We start from the raw sequence: 19,179 nt of genomic DNA, 5'->3' as shown, positions 1-19,179 counted from the left end.
GGTCTCTGTGTTCAGGCCTGGGAAGCTCAAGATTGTCCTCATCCTCCTCTTCTGAGCTGAACTCACTCCTGGTCCCAGGGCTACTCTCCATCACACTCTTGTCTCACTCAAGGACTTAGCTGGGTCACTTCCCAATCAGGACCCTGGCCTGGTAGTGAGGTTTATGACCTTCAGATGGTCCCTTCCCCTCTTTTGGCCTCCATTTTCCCACATGAACAAATGAAAATGTTGAATAAAATCAGTGGTTTTTAAACTTTCTCAAGGATCTCTTGTCAAACGAAATGTTATGTGAAGCCCAATATAGAGAAAAACTAAAGCTGTTTGGAATAAGATGTGTGTGTGTGTGTGGGACAGGGAAACCTGTACCTCTATCTACCTGGCCTCCGTAACCCACAAGGTGGCCACTGAGTTCTCAGGAGACTCCCAGGACTCCAAAGAATATAGCGTGATGGCCACTAGGCTGGATGGTCTTTCAAGGGCCTTTAACTTTGGTATCCTGGGATTTTGTAACTTGAAGCCACTGCAGCCCAGCCCTAACAGACTCATTCTGAGTCACAAGCAGGCAGTGTGGGATGGGCCACAGACCTGGGCTGCCTAGCTGGTGACACTGCCATATGGTTCTCCAGAGAAAGTCCATTCTCTGAGGTCCTCTGGCAAAAGGCTTGTTGCCAGTCACAGCAGAAAGAAAGGTCCTATGTCCCCCAGAGCCACAGGGAAGTCAGGGAATGGGGATCTAGCCTGGTCTCCATCTTACCTGAGGACCCTCCTCCTGCACAGGCTAGGGCTTGGTGGGGCAGATGGTCAGGGGTCAGAGTCTTTGACGTTGCTATCCCTACAGACTTCCCTTCTCCTGCTGTGACCTGTCCCTCATCCGAAACAATATATTTTAGCAATTATAGTTACACAAACAAGCTCCAGCATCCTGGCTGACTCAGATGAAGACAAATCTGAGAGTTTCGTCAGTTCTAGCCTCTCTTGTCTGTCCGAGGGTTTTCCTCTACCGGGTCTTCCCAGAAGTCTTGACTCTTCCTCCACGTACTCCTCTCTACTTCCCTCCATCCCTACTCCAGAACCTTCTCCCTCGCCCCCAGTCACCAAGATAAGAGATCTTTCCTATTTAAGTATCCGGTCATCTGATCAGGGTACCTCGATATCCTTGAACTAGAAAACCATGTGCTCAGGGCCTTAAAAATAAAACTCCAGGAGGGGCTGCTCTAGGCATGGCCCAGGAACCCTCTGTTTTGCTGAATTGAGGGCTGCTGGGCCAAAATAATGAAGGACATAGAACTGGGTTTTCTATCTCTACCAGGCAGGGACAGGCTAGAGCCTTCCTACTGGTGTGTTAGCTTTCCATATCTTTAGTGAAGACCTAATCCCTCATTCTCCTCTACTGAGTAGAAAGCATGTCTGTCTCCTTCAGCCCCAGGCACTGGGCAAGCAGCCTGCCATCATTCTGGTTTATGGTCAGCCCAGCCATCACTGCTTCCTGAGCCCTTCTTTGGCCAACCCCACAGCCCAACAAAGCAATTCTCTGGGAAGGCTTTTGGTGGGAAAAGCCACTTTATTAAAGATTCTCTATCATAGTCCCCCATTTCTGGACCAGTCAGATTGGCTTTGGGTTGAAGTTTCTGATTGTCTTTCCTTCCAGTTTCTCTCTTTGTCCATGGCTTCCTGAGATTCAGTGTCCTCGGTGGCATCTGGGGAAAGGACCTCGGGGTCCTGGACCAATGCAGGGTGAGCTGGTAGCTGGCAGAGGGCCAGGGAGTGGCCAGCCCCACAGCCCACAAGGAGTCCTGATGATGACAGCAGAGCCTGCACCGGCTTCGGGGCCCAGATGTTGGCTTCAGTGCCATCTCCGCACATGCCATGCTCATTCCAGCCCCAAGAGTAACACACTCCACCTGTGAAGGAGACGGAAGACTGCTGTAGAATAGGTTTTGGATAATAGGGCTGAAAAATTCACCCTGAGGGTACAGGTATCATCATAAACCCCAGTTCACACAGGAAGACGCCAAAGCTTAAGGACACATGGTGGCATGCTCCCCATCCCTACTTTCCTCCCTTCCCCCGAGGGCGGCTGCCCTCCCACCCCCAAGGCATGCTTCCCATTCCCACAAAACCCACGACTGCTCATGTTCCAAGCGCGGCTTTCCTCCTCGGCCCTTCCCGACTGTCACCACCACGTATAATCCATCACCAGACCTACTGACTCTGCCTCCAAAAACATCTCAAATCTTTCCCCACATTTCTCCATCTCCTCAGTCAGCTCCAGCCTGATCCAGGCCACCATTTCTCCTACCTGGACCATGCCAATAGCCAACTAACCAACCCAGCTGCTCACTCCATCCACCCTGATCTTCAAAGAGCATCAAGGCGATCTTCGACTACTGCAAATCTAATCACGTGTCACTCTGTGCCTAAAACCCTTCAGTGACTTTCCACGGTCTTTAAGGAGGCCTTCCCTTGGCCTGTGAGGCCTGAGTGATCTGGCTCCTGCCTATCCTGTGGCCTTACTTGCACAACTCTTCCCCTTCTTCTTTGCATCTAGAACCCTGGCTTTCTTTCTGTTCCTTTCTGTTCCTTAAATATGTCCAGTAAGGCCTTCCTATCTCTCAAAGCCTTCAGTTTACTGGGCTTCCAGACCTCTTCATGTTTTCCATTCCGGTTGTCGCTCAGAGGCCAGGGTCCCTGGCCACCCAATCCAAATAAGATTCTCATGACTGCCCGTGTATTCTTCCCTCAGGAGGACCCGGCATCACTCTGTAGTGAGGGATGATTTGTGTGGTGATGTGTTTACTGTCCCCTCTTCACTAGACTGCACTCTGTGGTGAGGGACGAAGCGTGTATAGTTTCTCCACTGCTGTATCTCTAGGACAGTGCCTGGTACACGGGTGGTGCTCAACAGGTGTTTGCCGAATAGATACAAGAATGAACAAATTCATACAGTCAGAAAGTGGCCAAGCCAACAGTCATGCCCAGGTAACTCCAACACCCCACCAATCATAACACGTCTTCCTAGGTTTTAGACACTGTCCTAGGGTCTAAACTCACTCATGTTTTTCTGTGGTTGTTTAAAAAAATCTTCTGGACGTAAACATAATACATCTTCATAACAAAAGAAAAGAAAAGAAACAATGGACAGACAATATGGATGTGTAAGGAAAAGCAAACTTGCAGAATCTTGCCCTTGCCCACTACTAGAAATATTTTGGATATCTCTTTCAATCCTTTAATTTGTGAAATTTATAAATATCTGTATATGTTCGTCCCGCTTTTTAACATTATAGCACAATTTTTTTCTCCATGGATTGTAAACTATTCAAAAAGTAAATTAAAATTAGTCAGGCATGGTGGCGCATGCCTGTGATCCCAGCTACTCAGGAGGCTGAGACAGGAGAATCGCTGGAAACTAGGAGGCAGAGGTTGCAGTGAGCCAAGATTGTGCCATTGCACTCTACCCCAGGTGACAGAGCGAGACTTTGTCTCAAAAACAAACAAACAAAAAAGTAAATTAAAAATAATTTTCTTCTCAATATGCATTAAAGAACAGAAAATAATTTAATAGAAAGATGCAGATCTCCACTCAGATTAAGAACATTAGCTCACATTTTGCCATATTTACTTCAACTCTTCTCTTAAACAAAATCATGAAGATACAGTTTATGCCTCACCTCCTATTCTTGTTCCTCTATCCAACCCTCCTTCCCAGAAGTAACCACTATTTTGAAGTCGGTATACATCATTTGCATGGTTGTTTTATATTTTTCTACATAGCTATATCCTTAAATATTGTGATCTTTTTAGTTTGTTTTAAAGACTTACACAAATAGAATCATTCACATATGCTTTTTTTTTTTTTGCAAGTTGCTCTTTACACTTATCATTGTTTTCGAAATTTATCTGAGCTGGTAGTTACAGATTTAGTTCAGTTATTTTCATTTTAACTGTGCATAGTATCCCGTTATATATAAATTGCATTTCACTTACCCATGTCCCTTTTGATGGATAGTTATTTAATAATATCATTGCTGCGGTTTTATTATACAACAATTGAAAATATATAATATTATGCAACGACAATACTAATAGGGTTGCTATTATAGACAGTATTGCAATGAAAGTCTTTGAACATGTCTCCTTGTACAAACTGGCATTTGTACAGGGTGATCCCTGGGAATATGTGAATCATGTATGTATATGCAAGCATGTTTACTTTTAGTAGGTATGGCCAAATATCTCTCCAATGACTAGACATTTATATTCTCATCAACAACAGATAGGAATTTGCTTCCCTATATCTTACCTTTAGACTCTTGCCATTCTCATGAGTACATTCAATTAGTTTGCATTTCCCTGACTACTAGTGAGATGGAGCAGTAGTGCTTTATGTTGATTATCCATTTAAGTTGCGCCTCTTCTGTGAATTGTCTACATACATTCTTTGTCTGTTTTGTTCTTTGGTTGTTTGCCTTTTCCTTATTGATTTGCAAGTATTCTTTGTGTATTATTTTGTTTTTCTGATTCTTTGTTGTTATGTGCATTGGAAGTACCTTCTTCCAGAAGTCTGTGGTGTGTCTCTTTACTTTGTTTATGGTGTCTTTTGTTATACAAATTTATTTATAATGGCTGCCTAATTGCCTATTATGAAGATTAAACAATTTACTTAACCTGCATTCTATTATCAGATCCATAGATTATTTCTAATTTGTCATTTTTTATATAGCATTGCTATGAACATCTTTATGCATGAGTCTTTGTCTGTCTCTAATTATTTTCTCAAATTAGATTATTAGAATGGGAATTCCTGGTCAAAGAGTATAGGCATTTTTGAGACGCCTGAGTACTGTTTTGAGTACTGCCAGAATACTTTTCAGAAAGGCTACTTGCATATAACTTCAGCAATCTGTGAGAGTCTCTGTCTTACTCCAGCATTGCAGGTACTTAATACTATTATAATGTTGAAAGATCTTCCTAATTTGTAGACAAAAAATGGTATCTCTTGTTTTAACATGTACTTTTTGGACTACCATTGAAATAGAAAAATAATTCTAATGTTTATCAGATATTTATATTTCCTCCTTTGTGTACTATCTGCTTCATATCTTTTTCCTGGTTAGTACAGAAGAGTTTAAGTACTCAGGCCCAAGAGCCAGATGGACTGCATTCAAATCCCAGCTTCGCCACTTATTAGTTGTGCCGCTTCAGGCAAGTTACTTAGCTTTTCTATATCTCAGTTCTCTCGTCTGTTAAATGGGGACAGTAACACCTTATTAGAGTTGTTTACAAGGGTTAAATGAGTAAGCAGAGTATATGCAAAATAGTCAGAATGGTGCCTGTCACACAGTACTCCAGAAATGTTTGTAATTGTTGTTGTTACCTATTAAGAGCTTTGTTGTTTAAAAGACTTTGATTTTAAGAATATAAGTTCTTTCTCTGCTATATTCAGCATTACTATTTTTTTCTCAGTTTGACTTAAAATTTTGTTTTCAGTCTTTTGATAAGTGTATGGTTCTACGCAGTAAAAACTTCTTTTTGATATTTCAATGATTTGAATTTTTAAATCTTCTTTACACTTAACTCATTATCCATTGAAAACTTGTTTTGCAGACCACTCTATCAAGAGGGTGGCTGACTGGGCCCCAGGATTACCCTTCCCTTCCCTTTGCCTTAGTAGGACGGCAATCACTGGCCAAAAGTTTGGGTTTAGGGAAACACAGATGTCTGCTTGTTTGGCCCACAAACGCGGAAGCGCATGCAGAGAGGATGAACCCCAGGCCACATCTCCTACGGTTAAGCAGGAGTTCCAGCCAGGTTGAGCTGAGGCACGAGGTAGGGAGAGTGGAAGAGGCTTGGTACCTTTGGGCCTAGTTCGGCACCTGGTATGGGCTTTGTGCCCGGCCCTGGTGAGTGGCACCAGCTGACCGTCAGCAGGGATGGGGGTGGGAGGAAGGCAGAGCTGACCTACCAGCAGGACACAGCACAGTGGGAAGCTGGCAGGTCCCTCTCCTCCAGCCAAAGGGAACGCACTCTGAGGAAGCTTCGCCTGGGACCGGGGTAGCCAAAGGCCTAGAGCCAGGATTCTCATGCCCACTGGGTCGAGAAGCCTGGTAAAGGCCCAGTAATATCCCCCCACAGTACTTCCAAAGAAAGCTTGACTTTGGGTTAGGTGCTCTGTGTACTTCATCTCATTTAATTCTAACAACCATGTGAGGCAGCCACAATTTACCGATTATTCTCATTTTACAGAGAATAAAACAGAGGCTCTAGAATCCAGGCAGGATGGCCCCAGAATCTGTGCTAAAGTCTGCATGTTCTATCCCAGGGCTTGCCAAGATTATTCTATAAAGGGCAGATAGGATATATTTTAGGTTTGAGGGCCATGTTAGGTCTCTGTCATGTATTCTTTTTGATAACCCTTTAAAAACCATTCTTAGCTTGCAGCATCACACAAAAAGAGGCTACAAGTCAAATCTGGTCATAGTTTGCCAACCCCTGCTGCACACATATTACAGACTATGGCCTACGGACCCTGCTCTTCTGTCCTGGGTCCCACTTTACCACACAACCGTGTGATAATGGTACGTAGGTCCCCACTGACTTCACAGGGTTGCCAGGAGGAGGAGCAATGCCCCAGTACCATGCCCAAAAGAGCGACAGTTCAAACCCATGTGGAAAGCAGACCATGGGAAGAGAAGAAAAAGGCAAGGGCCACACCAGTGGCAAACAGCAGAGAGGAGATGGAGGGGCAGCAGCAGATGAGAAGGTCTGCAGTAGAATGATAGGAAGTTTGGGGTTTGCAGACACTTTAAACAAGCCTATAGAAAAAAAAAAGCCAGGATGCTGAACTCAGAAAGCAAAGGATTGGTTATCCCCTTAACAGAAGGACTTGCAGCAGGACATCTTTCAGTAATAAGCTCCTCTAGCATTTTAGAATAGGTTTCATTCACCCCTTAACCTCACTTAGGGCCACCTTTTCAGGGGCACAATGAAGCTGGCAAGGCCCTCCAGACGCAGCAAGATGCTACTGTGCAGGCTGTTCTCACACAGAAGTAAGAGGAAGGAGAGTGGCCCACAGAAAGCCTCTCCCTAAGCTACATGGAACATGGAATGTCCAGTTTTCAAAACAGGTAAGTTAGAGGATGATTCCTGGCTTTACAGAGGGCTCTCTGCAGTGTGCTTGGCGCTTGTCATGTCCTCGAAGACACTGGAATCCCACCTGGTTTACTGGTCCCGGGGCACATGGCTGAGCCTTGGGTGGAGAGCCCCGTATTTACAGAGGGATTCCCTAGGCCCTTGGAATTCAGGCCCCCTGCTCACAGGGCTCAATCTAGGCTGTGACGAGTGATGGAGCTCACAGCCCACCACATTTGCGTCAGCCTAAGAGCCCTGCAAGCAACGGAACCTCGGGTCTGGCAGGGTCCCTGGCACAAGCTGGACACAATACCCAAATCTGTTCGGGTCTGTGGCACCTGCCTGAGCTTCTTGGCAACTAAGTCCTCACAGGGCCGTATGGTGCTGGGACTGCAGCCCAGTGCTAGGAAGGGGGCAGCATTTCTGCTGGAGGACCTTGCCAAGGAGGAATAAACACCTGAGCATGTGTGCAGAGCCTCCTGGTTGTCTCCTGAACCACAGAATCAAGACATTTCCCAACCTTTCTTGCAGCTAGGTGTGATCATGAGGGTCAAGCTGAAATGTTCTGTAACTGCTTATGGGACTTTTCCTTAAAAGACAGACGGCATACACTCTTTGCTCCTCCTTCTTTGTCCCTCCTTCATCCTGTCACTGGGAACGTGGATGTGATAGCTGGAGTTGCAGCCACTACCTCTGACCATGAGGATGAGGGCTGCGACCTAGGGATGGTGCGTCTCAGTTTCATAAAAATGTCACCTTAATTTCCACAGCAACCCTCGGAGGTATTACTACTTCCATTTTACAGATGAAGAACCAGGCTCAAGAGGTAAAATAACTTTCTACAGTCACACAGCTATTCTAGTCAGGACTAGAATCCAGGACTCCCAAATCTCAGGCTCCTTCGCTAGTTCCAAAGCATGTGAAAATGGTAACAGAATCATTGAATACTTGGTATATGCCAGACCCTGTGATAAGCACTTTGCAAGTATTCATTCACTGAATCCTCACAACAAACCTGTGAAGTGCCATCTAATATTATCCCCATTTTGCAGAGAGATGACGTGAACCGTGCAAGGTAACAAGAGGCAGAGCTGGATTCGAACCCAGACAGTCTGGCTCCAGGCCCTCTTCTATTTAATATTATACTGTTCTCTCTAGCAAAAACACTGCTTCCCAGGTAGTTAAGAAAAGGTACAGAGTAACAGGCCACCTATGGGAACACAGGAAGTAATGGAAGGCAACTGCAGCTGGCGAGAGAAAGACACTATGCAGAGGAGCAGAAATCCCCCTGAGCCCTGTGGGCACTGGGGCTGAAGCCCTGCCCCCTTCTGCATCTGCTGGGCAGTGGGAAGAGGACGGAGAGATGCGCACAAGAAATTAGGTAGCTAATGGTCCATGTTGTCTCCTCCTGTCCAAGAGCACGCATAGGCCTAGACCAACAGTCAGGACTGCTCTTCTGTACTACCAGGCTGATGGAGAGGAGGGGTGAGGTTTGAGCGCCCTCATAGAGAGGAGGGCTCTGGATTCTGGTAGATGTCAGGAAGGATGGGGTGGGCCTTGGAGCAGGGTGAGTTTGGGAGACACTTCCGAGTGTTTAGCCACCCAAGCTCATAGGGATCTCATCCTTTCGGCAGCAACTGGTGGAATGGTCCCTAGGGTCCTGCTGTGAGGAATGGGGAATGAGGAATCCCAGAAGTGGGACCTCCTGAAGTGCTTTGGGTCTAGATGGCAATAGCAGGATGGAAAAAGGCGATCAGGTCCTCACCTCCCTTGCCCGGACAATTGCAACTGCTACTTTATCCTTTACGCTGAGGCAGCTGGCCTGTGTGGGAGAAATCAGGCAGAAACGCAGCCTGGACTAGGTCCTCCCATGGAAAATTTGCTGTCTCCACAGCACCTATGAGACCAAGTCCAGGCCCCTTAGCTGGCTCCCAAGGCCCCTCGGTAGTCTGTTCATCTTGGCATCATCACTCCTGTTCCCAACTCAGTGTTCCAGCCCCACAGGCTTGCTGTTGGCTCCCTGAATTCACCCAGGCTGTTCACATTGCCAGGCTCTTGCCCAACACCTGAGTCCATTTATTTCATCATGTGGGTGCCTTTTCTGGTTTAGGACTTGTGCTGCACACAAGACCCAGAGAAGAGGAAAATTCAGTTTGTGCCCTCAGGGTCCCCATCCACTGAGGAAGACAGCCGTGGGAAAAGACAATTATGGGAAATGATGGCATGTGTACACAAGGGGGCACGGACACTGGTGTTTACTGTAGCACCGTTTGCAACTGCAAAAGACCGGGGGGCCCCAAGAATATTCATCAATAGAAGATTATTTCAAAAAGCCAGAGCCCCCTTCAAACCAGGGTCCTTATATATTAAAACTTATTTTTAACATAAAGTTATGTAAAGCCCCTATATGTTTTTATATGTACAAATCAAACTGAGAACAGTCTCTGAGGAAGAGAGGGGGAAATGGGGGAAGGGTGACCCTCATTTTCTATTTTGTTTAAATATTTTAAAAAGCAATAAGACAGATGATGATTTAAAAAATAATAATATTTCTAAGGGACAGAGGGCTAGCACAGAGGAGAGGATGACCTAGGAGACACTGACCCAGGAGGCCATGCAGAGAACGGCCATGAGAATGGCTATGAGGATGATGGTCCTATTGGGCCGGGCGGAGGACACAGGCGCTGTCAGTGTTGGGCCCTGCTATGGTTTGAGTGTGTCCCCAAAAGCACAGGTGTTGGAAACTTAATCCCCAATGCAACAGTGTTGAGAACTGGGACCTTTAAGAGAGAATTAGGTCATGGGGACTCTGCCTTCATGAATGGATGAATGCTGCCCCTGTGGGAATGGGCTAATTATGGTGGAGTTTGGTCTCTTTTTCTCTCTGTCTTGAATGTTTGCTTGCCCTTTTGCCATGTTACGATGCAGCAAGAAGGTCTTCCCCAGATGTGGCCCTGTGATCTTGGACTTCCCAGCCTCCAGAACCATTTATTGAGCTAAATAAACCTCTTTCTTTATAAATTACCCAGTCTGTGGTATTCTGTTACAGCAGCAAAACATGGACTAAGACAGGCCCTTTCAGGAATTAGTCCATCCATCACTCTCCAGGGCCAAGGATACCCTCGAGGCAGGAACTGAGGCAGCAGGAAGAAGCTATTCCAGAATCAAGAAGTGGGGCTGTTCACCCACAGAATTACTCTGGGGATGTTTTGGGTTTGTGGCCGACACTGCTTCAGAGAAGGCTGTATGTGGGAAAGCAGACAGGCCTAGGGTCCCCTTCTCACCAAGATCCACAGCAGCCCTGAGAATGAGGTAAGAGGAATAGATGGAGGGGTGAGGGTTGGAGGCAAGGAGGCCAGCAAGGAGGCTGTGGCTGTCCACCAGGTAAGAAAAGGGGAGGGCCTGTGGAAAGAGGGTTTTGGGAAGGTAATGTGCAAAATACAGCCAGGATCTGGCCACATCTCACCAGCCCCATCACCCCTCAAGGGCTGCCCAACTGGTCTCTCTGCTGCCTCTATTTCCCTGTATGTTCTATTCTCCACACAGCAACTTGAGTGATTGTGTTAAAACCTATGTCAGACAAAGCACTGCATTGTTTAGAATCCTTCAGGGGCTTCTCCTCTTACTCAGAATCAACAACAGCTGGTCTCCAGCTCCTTCTCTGACATCACGTTCTATCATGATCCACTCTGTTAACATCACCATAGGGACACTGACTTTCTTACTGTACCTCAAACACTACTTGCCTCAGGACCTTTGCACTTGTTGTTCCTGCTATCTGGAGTGCTCTTGGCCCTGATAGCTACAGGTTCACTCCTTCATGTTGTTCAGGTATTTGTTAAAGTCCCACCTTATTTGAGAGGCCTTCTCTGACAACTCTACATGAAATAGCAGTCTACCCTTACTCCCGTCTCTATCTCTTCACCTGCTTTATTTTTCTTCATTTTTTTTACAGTATATTTATTTTATGATCTCTCTCTCCTAACCAAACACAACCTCTTTGAGAGTGGGTACTCTGTTTTGTTTGCTGCTATATCCCAGTACCTGAAACAGTGCTTGGCATATGTTAGTGCTCAACGCTTTTGTGTGAATGGAAGGACAAATGAATGAATGGCTAGTGAGAGAATGGAGCTGCTTGTTCTCTCTTAGGGGCCAAAAGAGAACCTATGGATGTGGGAAGAAGCAGCCATGGGCATGGCGATTGTAGCTCGCTATCAGGAAGAACACTGCAATGACTGGAAGACTGCTCTGGAACATAGCTGGTGCTCTGTCAGAGGTCCTGAGCTCCCAGGGCAGTCCCACAGTGGGCAGAGGCTGGGCTGAGACAAACCAAAAGTCCTTCCAATCCTAGAGAACTTGTGTGGTGGTGTGAGTGGACATGGAAGTGTATAAGAAAGAGAAGGAAGGTGGACACAGAAGAGTAGAGTGGGCAGATACACGCTCCCCAGGCTGGCTCCTTCAAACCAGACAAAAGAAAGGCCTTGGTTCAAGTGATAAATAAGTGTGTTGAATTAATGGGTTCTAAGCTGCAAGGCTAGGATTGCTCTGGAACTTCTTCTAGAACCCCATTGCTCAAAAGGTTACCCAGTTCTCTCTGTCAATCACTTTCCCTTTACATAGGAGGAAATTGAGGCCCACAGTGGGGCAATGCCATGGCAAAGGTCCCCACTGGTCTACCTCCCTGCTGCTCTCAACCACCCCCTGGCATCACTGCAGGCACCTCATCTGACAGCAGCCCAGTGAGGCAGGTGTTGGATCAACATTGCATGGAAGAGAAAACTGCATCTGGGTGCGGTTCAGAAACAGCCAAGCTGGGACAGGCAGAGGCCAGCCCTCCCTACCCCCAGCCCCAGGAGTAGAAGGCTGCTGAGGCTGCTGTGGACACATTTCCTCAGTCACCTGCAGTGAGAGCGTGCTGTGGCACGTTGGCTCCAGTGGGTGACTATTCTTAGATCTAGGGAGCTATGATGACGGATTTAGAACTTACAAGGTGGAAACATGTTGGCCTGTTTTATAAACAACTGAAATCCTCCCTACAGACTGTCTTTCTGAATTCTGTGTTCTCTCAGAACTGCTGGCTTTCTGGGCTTATTGGCTGCTTTAGGAGAGGGGGCAGAAAGAGAAACTAACCCTCTTGAGGGCCTACTATGATCACATATGGCGTTATGGGCTTTTGTATCACCCATCTCATTTAACAGCTCTGGAAAGAAGGTATTTTGGTCACGCTCTGTGGATGAGGAAACAGGCTGGGAGAGGTCCAGAAGCAAGCACACCCTGTGACGTGGTATAAGAACGAGGCTGTGGACCAGCAGGTCTGCTGTGGAGCCTGGTGCTGCCAAAAGAAAGGTGGCCCTGGCAGATGGAGCAGTAAGGGCATGCGCACAGCACCTTCAGATTTGAATCCCTTCAGGTGTTGCTCTCCTGTCCTCTAACATTTCTTCACTCCTGGTGATACCTCCTCCCTCTGTATGACCTGGTAACTTGTCTCCATGGCATACCAGGGCCCCCTCAGCAGGTTCTCAGTCGTCATCGTCCCTCTAGAAGTATGGTGCCCAGAGCTGGCTGAGGTCCAGAGATGAAGAGCCCACCAAGATGCACACACAGTCCCCGAGGCTCCACCTCTGTTAGCTTAGCCTGAGGCCACATTCGCTGCTTTGAAGGCCAAGTCCACTTCTCCTTGCTGAACCTACGGCCTGTATATACTCCTAAATAGTTTCTGGAGGACCTGTTCTCCTATCTTTCACCTGGCCTGCCCGCATGCTGGTGTTTTAGACCTGGCTGGAACTTTCAGGTTGTTTCCATTAAAAGTCATCTTATTAAATGAACATACCAATCTCCGAGGGGCACTAGCAGAGGGGTGGAGGAACGGATGCCACTCTGGGCCCAGGAGCAGCTGCACTGTTGCCATTCCTGAAGCCTGGTCACCACCAGAGCCTCCTTACATTGCTCTCCTCAAGCCTGTTTGGGAATCACCAGTGTGCAGAAGAGGAAGCTAGGGAATTAGGGGAACAGTGGAGGTGGTAGTAACAAGGTCTGCTCTGGAATCCAGTGGCAAGTCCAGAAGAATCCACATGCAGGAAGATTAGGGAACTAGAGTTCCCATGGGGACAGACGACACAAACCTGAGATAGAATTCTCCCTAGAGGTTCCAATCACTGAATAAATATTATACCTACTTAGTATCTGGTCTGTGTCTGGAGCTATGCCCAATTCAGTTCAATTCATTTTGTACACATCAACTAGGCTCCCACAAAGCCCAAGTGCTGGGTTGGAGAGCTGAGCATCCATCCCACAGTGACAGTGCAGGGAGATGAGGTCCTGGAAAGATTTGCTGAGAAAGACCAGGCAGTGGCTAATTCCTGAGACGGATCCCCAAGGGAAGAGAGTCTCTTATTTATCTTTTTTTTTTTCTAAACAGCAAAATTTTATTAAACTTTATGTCAATAAACATTATTACAGTACAAAATAGGAAAAAACTAATGGGTTAATACTTTTAATACATATTAATCAACTTTTTTTCTTTTAAATAGACTATTTTTTAAGGGAAAATATAGGTTCATAGTAAAATTAAGCAGAAAGTATGGACAGTTCCCATAATACTTCCTGCCTCTACTTACTTCACAGCCTTCCCCACCAACATCCTGCACCACTGACACACCATTAGTGCTCAAAGTGGGTGGTTTACATTATGGATGATCTTGGTATTGTACATTTTACAGGTTTTGACAAATGAATAATGACATGGATCCACCTAATTATAATGTCATACTGAATAGTTTTGCTGCCCTAAAAATCCTCTGTGTTTTGCCTACTTATTTATCTTTTCATCTGCCAGAGTTGCAGAATAAATGAGTGGATGAATAGTTATAGAGTGCCTATAATATTCAAGCAGTTGCAGAGAATACAGCACCAAACAACACACAAGGTCCCTGTCCTCAAGGGGCTTACACTCTAATGGGGGAAACAACAAGCAAGTAGGCATACAAGTCAACAGAATGCAGCTAGTAATAACAGTTATACAAAAAAATAGTGATACGATTTAGAAGGGCAGGTAGTCGGGAAGTCTTCCCCAATTATGTGGCCCCTGAGTTGTGATCTGAAGGACAAGAAGGAGCCAGCCATACCTGTGGGAAGAACTTGGCAGGCAGAAGAAATGACAATACAAAGGCTGGAAGAAGGAAGGCGTTTTGCCAGTTCCAGATACAGCAAGGAGGATGACTACGTGTGTCTGGGGCCAAGTAAGCCAAGGAAGAGGCAGGCCTTAAAATTGAAGGGGAAGCAGAGCCTTGAGATGCCAGGTGAAAAGTTAGAAGTTTGAGAATGCTGAGAAGCTAGGGAAGGATTTAAGCAGGGAATGACAAATTCTGATTTACATTTGAAAAGGCTGCTCTCTGAAGGCTGGATTACAAAGGCAAAATGCAGGGAGCAGATTTAGGAGGCTACTGCATTGCAGAGGACCAGGCAGTGCATGAAGGTGGCTCGAAGTAGGCTGGTAGCAGTGGGGACGGAGAAAAATGGATAGATTTATAAACTGTTTTGGAGATAGGATTTCTAGGATCTGCTGATAGATTATACACACAGAGAGATAGGAATTAAAACTGATTCCTTGAGCAATGAGTGGATGGTAGTGCCATTTATGAAGCTGAGGAGGCCTGGAGGATAGGCTTGGGGGAGAAAATCAAGAGTTCTGTTTTGGACATTTTAAGATGTAAATGCCTATTAGACATGAATGAATGAATGTATTCCCCAAATACAGACCTCTGGTGAGCCTAAGAGATGATAAACCTGAGACCTGGGAAACCGTGTGAATGACAAATGGTAGGAGCTACCAGGTAAGCAGCAGGCAGCTCAAGAGGTAACACTGTGCTTATGGTTCGATGGGGCCTAATTTGGTGCCTTTATCACTCTAAATTATAGCTTCTGTTTTTGTTTTTTCTTGAATGAAGTGCTTGACTGGGATGCATACATACTACATGGGCTAATAAATATAAATTGCCTTTGTGAATGTCCCTACTTCATAAAAAAACACATAATATTTGAAAGGAAAATTACCATTTCAGATAATTATAACCACCGGCCCAAGTTCTCCTACTGGTCCCATTGGAAGTAGCATTCTTCTCTAACCCTGGTGAGCTGCCAGGACTGCTGGGCTGGGAAATCCAGGCACAGAGCTCCTCTCTCAAAGCAGGGTGTCAGTAGGAGCAGTGGCATTCCCAGAGGATGCAGTGTTTGCATGAGACCCTGCAGCCAGACTCTCTTTGGGACATCTAATTCCCAGGTAGTAGGAGGCCACCCAAAAATGAGGCAGCCCTGAAAGACCCTTAAGCATTGGTTCTAAGAATAAATATACAAATGAAGATAAGGAAGCCTGGTGAGTTCCACTGGGCTCCCTCCCTACAAGACTATACATGTCTCCACCTGGGACTATTCAGCCTCCTGTGGGCTCAGCCCCAAGTGACAGATTCCCCTCCCAGACAAGGGGGCTAGAAACTTTGAGGCTGGGGCGAGGCACATTCGTCTCCGAGTGTGAATCCTTCAATGGCATTCTAGCTCAGAAGAAAATCCCAAGCCTAGATCTTAGCCTATAAGGTCCTATACCATCTGGTCCCAGCTACCTCTCTGATGCCCATTGCTGCCACTCTCATCCTCACCTCTTCTAATCCACTCGTCTTCAGCCACACTGGTCTCCTTGCTCTTCCTCCAACTGGCCAGTCATGCTTCCAGCTTTAGCCTTTGCACCAGCTGTTCCCTCTGCCTGGAACCTTCCTTCCCAGATAACCATAAGGCTCCCTCCCTCCCTCCCTCCCTTCAATCAGGGCATCATTCAAATGGCACTTTCTTAGAGGGCCTTCCCTGATCACCCAATTTCATCCTTCCATCTCTTTACACTGCTTAATTTTCCTTCCCAGCACTAATACCCTATCATATACTTTTGTTTGTCTGTTTCTCCACCAGAATGAAAAGCTCTATGAAAGCAAACATTTCATTTTATTCAACTGCTGTATTTCCAGCACTTAGAAAAGGTATGGGTATATAAAAGGTGCTCAATAAATATTTATTTTAGCAATGAAGAGCTGTCACTTGCCCCAGGAGGGGCTCATTCCCTTGAGGGGAACCCAAATCAAAGTGCTGGGCAGACCACCCACTGGGATCACCAATCCGAAGCAACTGCTATATTGTGTGTGCACACCCACACATGTGGCAGGGCAGTTAGGGTAGCCCATGCTGAAGGCATTTTGTAGGGCAGCTGCAGCCTCAGTTATGGAGGAAGGGAGTTATTAGAGCTAGGGGTTGAACAGACCACCTCCAGCTCTAGGATCAACCCTGTCCTGGCAGGCGTAGCCTAGCCTAGTCCATCCCAGCTCTTCAAATGAGCACCCATCCATCTGCCTGTAGGCTGACCCTCTGCTTCCTGAAATGAAGGAAAGCCAGCTGGGCAGTATATATCTCAAGTCCTCACCCAGTGGGTCAAAGAACTGGGAAACAGCTGTTGCTACTCAGTACTTTCGGAGCCAGACAGGCTTGGATTTGATCTTGCCTCTGCCACCTACTGTATATACCTAATTGTTGGTTTCTTCATCTATAAATAAGGACAATCATCTTTTCCTTGCCTTTTTCTAAACGAACATGTAAAGTGCCCAGCACAGACTCCATCACGTGACACATGCTCACTGGACACTTGTTCCCTTCCCCATCTTCCCCTCTGCTGCTGGGATTGCCCACATCTCCTGCCCAGGATCTACTTCTCAGCCTTCCTCGATCTGGTCTACCTTGAGGCTAGCTATTAGTAAATCTGGGAAAATCATCCAATACAGGGGCACATGGAAAAATTGTGTCGTCCCTTCTCCTTCTTCCCATCTCCATGGACCCCTTGCATGGAACAAGTAGGTAACATTTCATACAAGTTCTAGCTGAGGGTTCAGATTAGTGTTTGTCTGAGGCGTCCTGACAGGCACAAGCCACTAAGCATTGCTATGGAAACCATTTTGTTATTCTCTGCTGTGTCATTTGTTTTCTGGCACAGTTGCAGTTGTGGTACAGGGGGAAAGGCAGTGGATAAGGTACCCAAGGATCAGAAACCTAGTGGGGCCTGTGTTCCTACAGGATTGTATGACCAAGGCTAATTCCTACTTCTCCTTGGGTCTTGCAATCTCCAACTCTCAGGTAGAACACTATTTTTCAAATAGTGGCCCGATGACCATCTCAACAATCAGAGTCCTGATGCCCATCCTATACCAACTGTCAGAATCTCCCTCAGAGCTCTGACGCACAACAGAGTTTGAGAACACTGCTGTAGGAGTTAGACTCGCTAAATTGTTTTCAATCTCCCAGTGCACAAAACAGGCAGCACTGAAGTTATGCTGACTGGAGCAGGGATGAAAGGCTCAGAGCCCTATCCACTCAGCCTCCCACTACTCCCAACTGGCTCCATGGAATCCTACAGCTTCCCAGAGCACAGTCTGGTAACCACTGGACAAAATGATTTCTAGAGGCTTCCCTAGAAGAGGAGTCAGCATTCATTCAATCATTCATTTATTCACAAATATTTATTAGGTGCCTTCCTTCTTCACACCAAGTATTTGTTTGAAGTCAGTAGCTCCACTATTACTTAATCTCTCTTGGGCTCAGATTTCTCCTTTGCAAAATGGGAACATCATATTTGTTTTCCCTACTTTACTGGATTCTTCTAACAATCAAATAATCATAAGACCACCTATGAAAAAGTTGTTTGTTACCTGGAAGAGACTCTGCAAATGCCAACAACTATTATCATTACTGCCATTAGTGGTATATCTAACTATCTCAAGTCTATAGAACTAAGTTAAGTCCTCAGAGGCCTCAATGGACTGTTACTCTCCTACTCTCTGTACCTAAACTTCCAGAAGGTGTTGCAGGGTTTGGAGAACCATTGGTCTAAAAGCCTCCACCTAAAAAATATCTTTTCTGAGGGCTAAGAATATCCCTGAATTTGATGTCTTCTAAATAGAACATTTCTCTATTATCCCAATTTACTTCCATGATCATATATTACTTTCATAACAAAAAAAGTTAGAAAAATGAAGACTGTTGAAAATACTGTCTGATGCACACAGTTCTCTGATAAACTCTTTATCTAATGGTTTAAAATGAATTCAAATGAGATATTCAGGCAAGAGAAAATGCAAAATTTTCCCTTCCTGACAGCCACATGGCTCCACGGCAGTGCGGGGCTCAGTGTCAGACCTGGGCTCTAAGTCTCGGCTCTGCCACTAACTCAACACGTGGTCTCGGGTGAGTCACTACCTCTCACAGGGTCTCAGTCTCTGCACCTATAAACTGAAAGCACCAGCTATGGTGATCTGCAAGGGCCCTCCCGGCTCTGATGGTTGATGCTCCAGACAATGAGGTGTACTTTCCCAATATACCCAGGCTGTAATTCTACAGCCTATCTGGCTGTGCTGGGCATACAGCACATGCTGAGTTCACGGTGGCTCATGGATACAGTGCTCCTCTCCCCAGTCACTCATGTGGAGTTTTAGACCTTCCAAAGCTCCATCAGCCCCACAACAACCCTGAAGCAAGAAGGTCAGGGAACAAGCACCTTGGGAAGAAAGGTGGCTCATTTCAGAGCTGCAAACTTGTAAGTGACAGGGTCATGACCAAATTATTTTGACTCCAAGCCTAGTATTCTTTACCTCATTTGGATCATATCCTAAAAGAACTACAGACCCTAAAAGTTTCATGTGGTGGAAAGACCACTAGTGTGAGAATCAGAAGATGGGTGCAATCCCCTCTTCCTGCTCTCCTGTGTATGCTTCTGCACCAGCCACTCCCTATGACTGAGCCTCAGTGTCTTTCTCCATAACATGGGGCTATTGTTCTGACAATTCCAGTGCTGTGGGAAGGCTCATGGAAGAGTGAATGGAAACCTTTTGTATGTTATAAAGTTAGATGTCAGTTACCATGAATACCATTTATTGGGCCCAAAGGTAGGGAGGAATCCATCCCATTTGTCCTTCAAGAAACCCAAAGCCCTGGGAAGTTTAAGTCCTGGGCCACAGGGCAGCT

The 19,179-nt window shown here is 46.1% G+C and overlaps 1 protein-coding gene across 1 annotated transcript in view; it reads right to left on the bottom strand.

Annotated features, from left to right (window-relative positions):
- Window positions 1–1,541: 1,541 nt before the first annotated feature.
- The window catches only part of SERGEF (secretion regulating guanine nucleotide exchange factor), a 232,525-nt gene continuing 214,887 nt past the window's right edge, over window positions 1,542–19,179 (bottom strand). Inside the window, exon 11 of the mRNA XM_023230837.3 lies at window positions 1,542–1,901. Coding sequence (XP_023086605.1) covers window positions 1,579–1,901 — 323 coding nt within the window. The 3' untranslated portion in view covers window positions 1,542–1,578. The remainder of the gene's footprint in view (window positions 1,902–19,179) is intronic.

This window comes from Piliocolobus tephrosceles, chromosome 13 (genome assembly GCF_002776525.5).
Source record: "Piliocolobus tephrosceles isolate RC106 chromosome 13, ASM277652v3, whole genome shotgun sequence".
Lineage (NCBI taxonomy): Eukaryota > Metazoa > Chordata > Mammalia > Primates > Cercopithecidae > Piliocolobus > Piliocolobus tephrosceles.
This window is presented reverse-complemented; position numbering and strand designations above follow the sequence as displayed.